Genomic DNA, 13,159 nt, shown 5'->3' on the forward strand with positions numbered 1-13,159 from the left:
CTCCGCCGCTGTCAAGGCAACGCCGGACCCGCTCCCCCCGCCCCGGCACGTGACTCGCGGAGTCCTGCACCACGTGACGGGAGCAGCCCAGCTCCAGACGGGGAGGGGGCGAGATGGGCGGGGTCTGCGGCTCATCCCCATGGGGATGGCGCGGGGGGGGTCATCTCTCTCCGGGGGGGACAGGGGGAAGCAGGGGCTCAACCCAGGCGGGGGACAGGGGGAGTCTGGGGCTCACCCCGATAAAAGGGGCCGGGGGAGTCTGGGGTGGGACAGGGGAATTCTGGGGCTCACCCCCATAGAGGGGGCAGGGGGAGTCTGGGGTGAGTTCTCTGGGGTGGGACAGGGGACTCAGGGGCTCACCCCCATAGAGGGGGCAGGGGGAGTCTAGGGCTCACCTCTATAGAGGGGGCAGGGGGAGTCTGGGGGGAGTTCTCTGGGGTGGGACAGGGGAATTCTGGGGCTCACCCCAATAGAGGGGGCAGGGGGAGTCTGGGGTCAGGTCTCTGGGGTGGGACAGGGGACTCAGGGGCTCACACCCATAGAGGGGGCAGGGGGAGTCTGGGGTCAGGTCTCTGGAGTGGGACAGGGGACTCAGGGGCTCACCTCCATAGAGGGAGCAGGGGGAGTCTGGGGGGAGTTCTCTGGGGTGGGACAGGGGAATTCTGGGGCTCACCCCCATAGAGGGGGCAGGGGGAGTCTAGGGCTCACCTCTATAGAGGGGGCAGGGGGAAGCGGGGGTCAGTTCTCTGTGGTGGCACAGGGGAAATCTGGGGCTCACGCCTGTAGAGGGGGCAGGGGGAGTCTGGGGTCAGGTCTCTGGAGTGGGACAAGGGAGTCAGGGGCTCACCCTTGTAGAGGGGGCAAGGGGAGTCTGGGGTCAGTTCTCTGGAGAGGAACAGGGGAAGTCTGGGGCTCACCCCCATAGAGGGGGCAGGGGGAATCGGGGGTCAGTTCTCTGGGGTGGGACAGGGTAGTCAGGGGCTCACCCCACTGTGAGATGGACAGGAGTCGTCTGCATAGGAGTGGATGGGGCAGGAAGGATGCAGAGGGTCTCCCCTACCCTGCAGTGGGAGTCACAACAGCCACACACGCTGGGGTACCTCTCTGCTAAGGGATTGTGTAACACCTGCAGCTCCCAGAGCCAGGATGGGGAGTGCAGGGCTGGTCTGTTCATCTCCAATCTCCAGGGAAATCCCAACAGGTGGGCAAATCGCTCCAACTCTGCAGTGGGCAAATACACTCCCCCAGGGCCCAGCACCCTGCAGGCATAGCCCGTTGACTGCAGAGCACTACAGGGGTAAGAATAGAGTGACCCCACACTACCAGGAGCTGCATCTGCCAGGCCCATACCATGTGTGGTTTACAAGGATCAGATGGAGGAGTGCACTTGCCTGCTACAGTGTCCTGCTATATAGAAAGCATATATAGAGCCAACAACCCAGGAGCAACCAAGCGGCTAATCGTGTTTGCAGGGCCTACAATCTTTGAAGGAGGCTATTTTGAAGATCAAAAGACACAAATCTGTTGCATCAAAATTTCATCACAAGCCCATTCGGACGGAATCGCTATTCTTTGCACCGAGGCCAGGAGGGACTCAATAGGATGGAAAGAACCACCCTGTTTGCTTTACTGTAGAATAAATAATTATGCACCCCAGCAATCATCTGTCTACATTACAAAACATCCCTGTTTGTCCCACTGAGATGAACTGAGGAAGGCAGTGACCTTCTCTTCTGAGCTGCAGCCACCTCTGGGCTGCAGCACAGGAAAGTATCCCTTTGTACATTAGAAACAAAACCAGAGCACAGCACCCTGGGCTGCACCTGCTCTCTATAGACTCTGCAGGAAATCGTGGAGGAGCCCATTGCAAGAGGGAGCAGGGATGAGGACTGCATTGCAGGGAAGAGACTGTAGGAGTTCTTCACTTAAAAAGGAGATGCAGGAAAATGCAGATTCCATACCAGATGTTACCAGGACAAAGTAGCACAATAGGGCAGCTTGACCCCCAAAGTCATTCCCATCTTTCAGAAGTCAGTTTTGGCTGGGGGAGGAGGGACCACAGCAAACGCCAATCCAAATAACTCCTAGCCCAACAATAATATAAATATGTATTTAATTTACTTTTCACCATTTAGGTTGTTCCATTTTTGCATTCATTCAAGGTGCGATGCTGAAAGTTGCTCAGTTTTACCACTGTAGCCTTTATTTTACCAATCCTCATTTGGAACTGCATTGGACTAGAAATCCAGAGACCTACGTTTCTGCTACTGATTTCTCAAGGGACCCAGAACAAGCCACTTCCCCTGCTGTACTTCAGTTTTCCTTTCTATATGAGGATAATGATACTAATTTTCCTTTATAAGATCACCACAGCATACTGTGGTCTTAGTATTCAGGGGCAGACATACTGCATAGATATTTACAGTACAATGTCTGTGGTCTAGAAGACACACCACTGAAACATATCTCTAAAGTAGCTTATACAGTTCTTTGCAGGATTTCTTGCAACATATACCAAACATGGCCTGAACTGACACACACAGTCAGCCCTCCCAGAGGCTGCTAGCAAGGGAAACAGCAGGACACATTCCACTGCAATATCAGTCCTTTGATGAGTTTCATATACAAGCTTAATGTTCTTGGAAGGAGATGTGTGTGTGTGTATATACACAATTCACTACAGGTTGTTAGGGAGTCATAAGACGACAGAACCAGGCAGCATAGCTTGAATGCAGTTGGACCCTAATGTAGTGGGATCGACAAGTCCGTCTTCACCATTCAGAGGACAGTCCTCAGGTGACACACATGCCTTTAATTAATGAAAAACCCCATTCATTTCATTCAGCCCAGCAACCTGACAGCTCAGAAGAGAAGCTATGTCTCAGGGAACAGTTTATTCATGAGACTCATACTCCTCCCCTCCCTTTTCCCCCCCATACAGGCTGGGAAATAGCCTATGTTTTATCTGTCACCTACAAATCATCCTAGTGTGGAAAGTTTGCTCATCCTCCTGCCTGCCTGGAGCAAGCAGAGGGCACAGTCCTCCTAACTCGTGGCTGTACCAAGATCCCTGGGAAAACGTCACTGATCATAGCATGTTGTTAACATGTGACGTACCTCCTTCCAGCACACTAAACACCTCAACAACTACGTGGGTGAAAGCAATTACTACGCTCTCGCATGACCTCACAGGAAAAGGAAAAAAGATAGACACACCCTGTCACCTGTGGGTGGAAAACCTTTCAGTCCTCATCCACTATGGAAATCTGCACAACACCTTCAAAGGACGAGCCTGGGAATTGAAATGACTTTGCTAGACTCTACGAATCATGGATGGAATAGGGACACTGGAATTGTGGCTCACCACAACAGCCACTCTGCCCCACTCCCAGCTGCCTCTCTTTTACCCATCTCCCACTTCCTTCCTTTCTCCCGCATGACTGGTGCTGACAGTCCACTTCACCTTGAAATATACATTAACCACTTATGCTAAACAATCTGTTCCACCTTGTATTTAGCCGGGACACTCTGAGTACATTTCCCAGAGCTGAAGAACTCCTCTCTGTAAGCTCAAAAGCTTGTCTCTCTCTCACCAACAGAAGTTGGCCCAATAAAAGATATTACCTCACCCACCTTGTCTCACTGATCATGGGATCATTCAGTCTCTTCAGTCCTACTCCCCACACTGGGAGTGGGCTAGAGACAGCATACAAAGCACACAGCTTGCTTTGAAGCCCCACCTTCTGCAGCGATGAGCTCCAAAGAGAGCACAACGCAGCTTTCCACCACTGAAGGAGAAATGACCTTGCCACAGGCCATTAAGGAAAGGGATCTAGCCTCCAAGAACTGGAAAAAATCTCAGTGGAAGCAACAAAGTCTGCTTCCCCGTTATGCAGGTAACTTTACAGAGAAGCAGAACATTAACTTGCTCAAACACCACAACTGGTTTCAGGCAGCAACATCAGATGCAGCAGGCTGATCTAACAGTCTCCCTTTCTTTTAAGGTTATTTTAGATAACTTAGCATCAGCAAAGGCTTGAGAGGAAAAAAAATAACTCTTGGACTAAAAGCATTCAAAAAACAACCAGCACTTCCAAGTTAAAAAGAAACAAAATTGTTTTCTTCAATCCAAGCTGCTGGCAATGGATACAATAATGGGTTTTGGTTTTAATTTAACTGGTCAGCGCAGATGGAAGGTGCTACACTGACAGCTCCTGAAACCTAAAGTCCTCTCTCCACAAAACAGGCACAGTTCAAGCAGTGGCAGGGCAAGGTGCCCCGCTAGTGTGCATCAACCCTGAGGCTGCACTGTGCTGTGTCTTTTTTGCAGAGACCACCCCTAAGACAGTCTTTAAGAGACAGGACCGCAAAACATTTAACACAGCAATATAAGGTTCAAAGCAGGATAGAAAGAGAGGCTGCTATCCCTTAAGAGATGACTGGCCCTGTGTTGGTAAGTTACAGACCTACTTTCTTTTGGGAAAATAAGAAGAAAAAGCTCTTCCTATCAGAAAATTAAAGGCACAGTATACACAGCAGCTCTCTTAAATCTGTTATCTCCCTGTTAAGCGTCAGTGTCACTACTGATTTCTTCGTCCCTTAATCCAAACACGGCTGGGATGGCACAGCACTGCCATATAGTGTTAAGTATTTCTCTAGATTTCTTGGAATTTCACATGCTTCCCCACCCCACCCCCAGGAAACAAAGCATCATTCATGTTCTTTAAAAACACCTCAGTCCAGCTTTAAAATCAGCAGGCAAGAGGTTCTTGTTTTAGTTAAATCACAGTCAAATAAGAGCAGACAGGAAAACAGACATTCCCGTTTTATTAATAGAAAAATTGAAAAGAAAGGAATAGGGCACATCTGAGCAATAAAAAAAGGGTTTCTCTGTTTAAATACCTCTCACCCTCGTCTAGCAACAGAAACCGACTTCTTCTGGTTAGAGCCGGGCCCAATACAAAACCCCAAATTGAAAACACTCACAGTGTGGGGGAGTTTGAGCCCAGACCAATCTTTACTTCAGGCTAAATTCTGCCCTCAGAGTCACACATCCCATTGCTAGTGAGGTCAACGAATGTTGCGTACACAGCCTTCAGGGTAGAATCTGCCCTCAAATGTTGATGAATATGTTTTCAATCTCAGCCAGAAAACACTTTGGGCCATGCTAGAAAGAACTCTAGGGTAACGCAGGCTTGTGGCTGTCTCGTTAGAGCAACCTTTTAGCAGACTGCACAGCAGTTATACAAGCAGTTATGAAAATACTCTTATTTGGCAGCCTTCTACCAAAAGCCTTTGGGACTCAGATGTGAAGGTCACACCTCCACTGTCAAGCAGGTACAACAGCTGGGCAGAACCCATTAGCATATGAGATGAAAGCTTCTGTGTTCCTGAACATAAAGTAATGAACGTTGTTTCCAGCTGCCACTGCATCATCATCATCATCATCATCATCTTCCCATCACAAAGCTGGGATCTTCTGCATCCTCCTCCTTCTCTTCCTCCTCCTTGGTATCCTCATCTTCTTCCTCACTGGTCTGTTGCTCTTGAGACTGGTCAGACTCTAATGGGGTAAAGAGAACGCGTTGGTTACCTGGAACAAGGCATGCATGCCAATGTATTAAACAGCAGATTAACCTCAGAAATTAGAAGAGAAAAAGCTTATTAGGTTACCCACCTTGTCCAATCCTAGGGTCATTGCAAGATTGCTTTCTACTATGTATTTACTAACATTTTGTCCAGTTAACTTTTAAAGGCCCCATGTGACAGGCTTCCAAGTGAAAAGATGGGCGCACCAGAAAAATCACACCTTCAGGAATACTCCTTCACTTCAGCTTCTTAATTGTATACCATTGCTCCTAGTTATTGCTAGCACTTCTTGTACCACTAGGTAGTGCCCGTTCAAGATCACAGCTATTTTATAGCTATGCTGGGATCTGCAGCAGATGGACAGGTTTGGCCTTGCTTAGGAGTATGCTGAGCTCTGTGGGGTAGGTGTTGCAAACCAGGTTCGTGAAAAGCGTCTCAAGTTTCAATCTGCTGGAGAAGGACCAGACCTGGGACCATTTATCAGAACCCTAATGATGATCTTTGATTGGATAAAATGGGACCCTTGATCCAAAATCCCTCCTATCGCCCTCCTCCAGCTCCTACACCTGAATTTGGTTTGGGACGCAACAGTACTCATCCCAAGCACCAAACCTTGCACACAGCATTTTATTTCTTAGTAGTCTGATGCCACCAACTGGTGAAGCTGTATAATGTCGCTTGATATTAGGCACCACACTTTATTGAAAGAAAAGAAAAAAAAAGCGCAGGCGACAGGAGTTGGATTCACAGTCCTGGAGACTGAAGTCCTGTTTATTCAGCGAACAAGCTTCCCTACACATTCCAACCAATAAACTTCCACCTTGCTTTGGAAGGTCTCTCTCTAGAAGACAGAGGGGAGTGTGATCTCTGTTGAGACTTCCAAGACGGTTGCCAGTTACAGCCAACTGTGATGCTAGTTCCAACCAACAACCTAGATGTGAAAGACTCCACATCACATCACAAGTCCCTGATGCAGCAATTCCATCCTCACCAGTATATAATTGTAGTTAAATATGACACTAGTCAAAATAAAGACTCTGCAATTTATGTTCGCCTCAAGATCAAGCTCCACAACAAACTAATGAACTGATAACAAGGGACCAAATCCACCTGTAGTGTCACTTCAATGGAATTACGCCAAGGATTGACCCTCTGATTTAATAGGTCACAGGCTGGCAAATGTCAGGTTCAAATAGATGTGTGTTTTACAAACAGATATAGTCACATCTAGCAAAGCTGTCAGCATTGCTACAGCCCTCAAAGACTTCCTGTGGAATCATAATTCAAAGACACAATGTGCAGTTATTTCTAAGGAAAGTGAGTTATCGGGCTCTCACTAGAGCTACCTAGTCAACAAGTGTTTGATTCTCCAATCAGTAATCTTGATTGTACTAAAATACCTTATTTTCCAGATTTAAACAGAACAGCTATAGAATTGTGGATGTTTCTTTCTATATGTGGAACACGGACGGTACCGGAATAGATCACTCTTTTACATGCAGTACCATAAGTCAGTTTCTGGCTGGCCACACAGTATGCAGATTTTTCCTCAGTGCGGTTGTAATTTTTCTGCCCTGTCCTCAGTGCGTAAGACTATTTTTATGTCATCTGATTCCTTTTTTAAAAATGCCTTTTGTAAAATGCTCTAATTCTGCAAGTTCTCAGTTTGACTGAGCCAAAATATTGCAACAGCATCACCTTAGGAAAACATCAACATTTGCTGCAGTTAAGGAGCAAACCGAACCAGTTTGTAGGTCAGCGATATTCTGAATGAAGGGTAACATTTTCAGAAGCACCTAAGGATATGTCTACATTGGAGCAGGGAGGTTGCTTCCCATCCTGGACAGACAGGCGTGCTGGCAAGCTAGCAAGCTAAAAATATCAGTGTGGCCATTCCATCATGTGGACAGTGGCACGGGCTAGCCAACCGAGTACACACCCGCTCAACCCTCTTGGTCCATACTCTGCTTGTGAGTCTGCGCTGCTATCTCCACACTGCTACTGTGAGTGCACTAGCTCGAGCAGAGCTAGCACATCTGTCTGCCCCAGCTGCTGCAGACATACCCCACATGATTTACCAGCCTAGCTCCCATCCTAAGTAAATTCAATGGGGCTTTTGAAAGTTATACTGAAATTTCAAATTTAACAGACTAGCTTGTCCTCAATCACACAGGCACAAAGTGCAAGCTCAGCAGGGGGGAGAGGGAGGAGGAGGAGAGCGAGCAGAACTGAGCCCTGAAGAAGGGGAAAATTTTATTCCGCTGACCTTCTTGCTGCTTCTTTTGCTCAAGTTTACTTTTCTTAGCCAGCATTTTCTTCTCTTTTAACTTCTGTCTGTAAAACAAGAAAAAACACTCATGACAGTGAAAATTCCAGCATTTCAATCTTTTTGTACATTTTAATGTGTTCGACGATGTGTTCTTGTCAGGTTTGGAACTTGGACCTTAAAAGCCAAGTTCAGGTCAAATCTGGCCTCACGTTTCCCTGTAGTGAGAGTGAAGTTTGACAAAACAAGACCAACAGAAATGTCCCCACGTTGTTTTTATTCCAACTGAAAACTCTCTTTTTTTTAGCCATTTCCCTGGGGGACTTGCAACCCATGTGCTAGTACAGGAGAACCTGAAAATGGAACAGACATGAAACAAAAATGAGCGTGACTCATCTATTTTCATTATCCAAGGTAAAAAGCCCCAAAAGCAAACAGAATGGCGAAGTCAGTTTGTTAAAGCTGAAAATTTAAAAAATGGAAGGCATTATCAATAACAATTTTTATATACAAGTTTTTAACTTGAAATCATCTCTCTAACTACACGGACCTATTACAAACGTCTCCCCAGCAGCGTGCTTCAGCTCTAACCTAAAAGGTGTAGGAGGGTATTTCAGTCTCCAGGGCTCATTCTCTCCTTGGCCCTTATGTCAAGAATGCTAACAAGGGACCAGTAAGAGTCAAGAGTACAGGGCTGTTTGTGATGTGGATACTTGTGCACAGATACATTAACTGAGACCAGCAACTAATTTCATAGTCCTTTCAACAGCTAGTAGCACCTTTCAGTCACTAGAACCCTGAACAATAGTCTCCAGTGGTGGTGAATGGAAGCTGCAGGGGCTCAACACCTCTGAAAATTCAGTCCTCTAGGTTGCCCTAGCGTTTTAAAAAGACACCGCACTAAACAAAGATTGCAGACTTCACATGCCTCCATCAATCCGATACAATTCCTAGAGTATGCTTGTTAACAGGAATTTATCTGTGTCAATCCCATATATGCTGATGGATGGCAGTCAGTTATAATGTGATTTTAAAGATTTCACATTAATCAGTGGTTCCAAATATCTGGTATATTTTCAGAGCTAAATTTGCTACTGGTATAAGAGAGCACACACAGGACTGTTGACTTAAATAGTCAACTTAAGTAGTAATTCTGATCTGCAGTCTTTTTGAGCATCCACATGAAACAATGAGCTGAATAAACCACATTGATTTAAACAGAACACCGATCTACAAAGTCAAATTCTGCAGGCTCATATTCCTGCAAATACCCAAGATGCACAGTCATTTTCTGAACTTAAAGTTCTTGGCTCCAAGTGCTACAGACACTCACTTAAAAAACTTTTAAAACACTTTTGACAATGATCTCTGTAGTCAAACATCAGAGCTGAAAGATCTGGACAGTGGAAGACAGCATTCAGCCAAACTATGTAGCTACAGGCAGGACATAAAGCATTTAGAGTTTCTATGTTCAGTCTCCCAGGAACAATTTGCTCTCACCGCTTCCTTCTGCGTTTCGCCGTCTGCTCTTCTGCAATCATCTTATTCTTCTCCAGTTTCTTCTGGTATTCCTCATCCAGTTTTTGCTGTAATTGATCATGTGACATTTTGGTTACAATCTAAACACAATGTGATTATATAAATTCTCTCTCGATGTTGGGAGAAGTCTCTTAGCAGACACACTGGGAAGATTTGCCAGCAGGCTTGGTGTGGGTGCCTTTTTATATTAAAAAATGTGTATTGATAAGAAAAATGTTCTATGTAAAATTTAACAGCCAAATTACAAGATCCTTAACTAAGAGGGGAGGGGGGAAAGGGTGAGGACCTAATCAACATCAAGTGCGGCAAGAACCTGAGGATTTGGCCCTAGAAAAATTATATCGCAAAAGAGGGAACAACATGGAAGACAACAGCACCAACACACGAATCAAGTGACTTTGAAATGTGTGCTGAGAGGGGGACTCGGCTGAGGGACAAAGATCCATGGGAGAGCAGTGCTAATGTATCCCTGGTCCAGGACTTGAGAGCAAGTCCAGGAGTGTGCAATTTATTCCTGACTTTAGAGAAGTACTTGTTTTGATGCTGTCTTTGTAAGCCAAGGGCTGTTAACCAAGGAAGCATAACCAATGCTGCTCACTTTGTTGGCTGGGAAGAATCTACTCATATTTCTATTGATTTTAAAAGCATTTTTAAGTCATATTTGGGAACGGGGGCATAAGCACTCTGGCTTAGTCCACCTCCAGCAGGGTCACCCACTACAGAGAGGGGATGGAACGGTCTGATGCAAAGAGCCAGATGTGTTAATGCTGGTTTTCCAGAGCACATATCCCATATTAGGAAAAACAGCCAGCTTGAAGTTCATCTGATTTCACACACACTTAGAAAAACAGTACAATGAACACTGAGTAATCGGACAATTGACTGCAGTAAGGGGCCCGCTTACCTTCTCAGCCATGGCATCCATGAAATCCTGCCTCTGGTACTCTCGCCGACGAAGATGTCGGTACACATGGAACTCCCCACTGCCGGCTCCAGCACTAGAACCTGCCAATGGCACAAGGATCATTAGATAGTCTGCTACTCTTTGTATGTGACGTTCCACTCCATATTCATTATGAAAATATGCTTATATGAATATGACATGACTGATGTACTTTACGCAAGATGGGTCTTGTTAAATATCATTGGAAACGTTATAATTTACAGAATGTGATTATCCAATGTGTATGCCTGTATCATTTCCGTACCTGAAGTTAGGAACAGTGACTATGTATCTGTATTTCAACTATGCTACTTTGGGTGATGCCCACTGCTACCACTTCAGGCACAACAATGGAAAAGCCAGACAGGGCTGATGACCCATCAGCGAGGAAAATGGACTGTGAAAAGGCTTGGCCTTCCTGCAGGCTGCTCTATACTGCCACTGACCCATGGATGCTGTGATACTACAGAGTCAGGTGGTCTTGTCACCTGATACTAAACATGACTTGGGACTTCTTGTAACTTTCCACTGGAAGGGGGCAGGGAGGGTGTCACATTTTGGTAACAAAGGATTCTCACCTTATGTAAATCCTATTTAACGGTGGGGAGGAAGGCAAACGTGGCTCCTCCTCTCCCTGGCCTTCTACCCAAGAAGAAAGATTGCTAAAGCCAGCTGAAGGGAAGGCAGAGGAGGAGTCCAGATTGAGGCAGGGGTCCAGTCTGAAAGGAACTGTGAATCACAGAAACTTTGCAACCTGCCTAAAATCACATTCAGGGTGAGAATTTACATTTTGTAACCTATTTCTTCAGTTTACTGAGCTTAGCTTGTGTACTTTGGTTTATTTGTTCAGTAATCTGCTTTTTTCGGTCTATTATCTCTCATACTCACTTAAAATTCACCTTTTGTAGTTGTTAAACTTATTTCTTGTTTATAATATAATCCAATTTATTTAATTTCTAACCGTGGGGGAGAGTTGTGCATATCTCCCTCCAGATTGAGGGCAGGGGTGAATTTCATAAAACCTTTGGGTTTGTGCCCCTTAAAGGGAGTGGGCACCAGAGTGTTGGGGCGAGCCCCTAAGGCTGAATCTTCCCAGAGCGGATCTCTGTCTCTCTGTGCAGCTGGGTGTGTCCCTGCCTGTGCACTTGGCTGGAATTGGCTCGTGAGCCTAGCCCAGTAAGACCAGGTAAAGGGGACCTAGGCTGGCAGAATAGGCTAACTCAGGGGCACCCCAGAACATCAAGTGACACCCCAAAGGGTCCAAACCTGTCACACTGTATACAAAGCACCTCCTAAGGGAAGGTCAGAGTAAGATTTACCTGAACTCTGCCCCTTTAAGCACTGACGTCTGTTGAGGAGATTAAAGGGAATGGCCCGGGGTGCAGAAGCAGAGTCCGGTGTGCTCTGAAAGGACTCAGCAACCCTTTAACAAAACTCCAGTTTTAAAAATGTCCCTGGTCTAAGATGCTCCCAAATGGACGCCTATGGGATTCAGGTGACCAGACAGCAAGCATGAAAAATTGGGACAGGAGTGGGGAGGGGGGTAATAGGCACCTATACAAGACAAAGCCCCAAATATCAGGACTGTCCCTGTAAAATTGGGACATCTGGTCACTCTGTATGCGATCCAACTGACTGAGGGATTGTAAGAAGTAAAGACATCACAGGTTAGTAACAGCATATTTTTATCATCGATTTTTATCCAGCCCAGGTCAAAGGGGTTTGAAAGCCAGAGCGAGCTATGAGACACCAGTGGCTCAGTCCAGTTTCTGTTGGTCAGCAGCCCGCACCACAAAACCCTCACCACCGTCAGTTCATTGACTAGACCTCTTGCCATCAGTCTCAGCTGAGTCTCTAAGAACTGAATGTGCCACGGAGACTCAACTCACCCCCTACCATGGTTCAAGTAACGGTAGGTTGACTGGGCAATGTGGTACATCTTGTCCTGCTATGCACACACACTCACACCAGTCCCTCCCACCCGCCCCCCTTTCCACAGGAATCGCTAGGTCTCACACAAAGTCAGGGAGGGAAAGCAAATACAGTGGTAATGAAACCATTGTAGTCTATTCACCACACATCCTTTTAAGGCAATAATGGTATTATAGATATAATTGGCTTCCCCCGTCCTTTCATAAAGTGATCCTGGGAGTTCCCCCTTTCTAGTATCAATCTGCACCCGGACTCTCACTGCGGCTTCACCTGCAGGATCTGTCCCTTCCCTTTGATTGCTAAACCACCTCTTTAACGCCCCAATTCAGCAAAGTACTTAACAGAGACACGGTCCCAAACCAGAGGATGGCCTTTAAGGCTCAAGTCTAAGTGTCAAGAGATCTAGTTGATCCTGGCTCAGATGTTCATTATGTGCCTCAATTTCCCACCTTCTGAGAGATGGGGATAATACACTCACAGAAAGGGCTGTGAAGTCTCAATTAGCATCTCTGAAGCACTTTGAGATCCTAGAGGAGGCCAGAGTTACTGCTTACTATCAGTACAGCAGCACCTTGCCTCTACCCACAGTCAGAAGTGCAGACGAGTGTTCTGGGGAGGCCTAGGTGCTGTTCACGTTACACTCTGAAAATAAACAGCCACAAAAAGACAACTTGGAAAAATGCTACCAAAAGCCCATTCCTGGCTGCTTTTCTTAACAAAAGTGGACAGGAGAAGAGCTCTCTCCCCTGTCTTTATTACACATTCATCTAGGCCATTTGGTCTACAGTTATCTGAAGAACAGCGAGTGCCCTTACCCATAACATCTCTCACAAATTCTGGGGGAGGGCGTGGTGCCCATTCATTTAGTTTTTCAGGAATTGGAACAGTCT

General features: G+C 46.2%; 1 protein-coding gene across 1 annotated transcript; it reads right to left on the reverse strand.

The window, feature by feature from the left end:
* Window positions 1-4,812: 4,812 nt before the first annotated feature.
* On the reverse strand, window positions 4,813-13,159 carry PRKRIP1 (PRKR interacting protein 1). Its single transcript, XM_032778016.2, has 5 exons — window positions 13,085-13,159; window positions 10,299-10,399; window positions 9,356-9,441; window positions 7,856-7,923; window positions 4,813-5,563 (listed from the first exon to the last, which is right to left on the reverse strand). Exons 1-5 carry the CDS (start codon window positions 13,086-13,088, stop codon window positions 5,451-5,453), a joined length of 372 nt encoding a protein of 123 aa, XP_032633907.1. The 5' UTR covers window positions 13,089-13,159; the 3' UTR covers window positions 4,813-5,450.

Source organism: Chelonoidis abingdonii, chromosome 20 (assembly GCF_003597395.2).
Source record: "Chelonoidis abingdonii isolate Lonesome George chromosome 20, CheloAbing_2.0, whole genome shotgun sequence".
Lineage (NCBI taxonomy): Eukaryota > Metazoa > Chordata > Testudines > Testudinidae > Chelonoidis > Chelonoidis abingdonii.

Coding starts and splice junctions, on each gene's coding strand:
- PRKRIP1 (XM_032778016.2), bottom strand. Junction 9,442..10,298: donor TGGATGCCATGGCTGAGAAG/GTAAGCGGGCCC, acceptor GATCAATTACAG/CAAAAACTGGATGAGGAATA. Junction 5,564..7,855: donor GCAAAAGAAGCAGCAAGAAG/GTCAGCGGAATA, acceptor TTACCCCATTAG/AGTCTGACCAGTCTCAAGAG.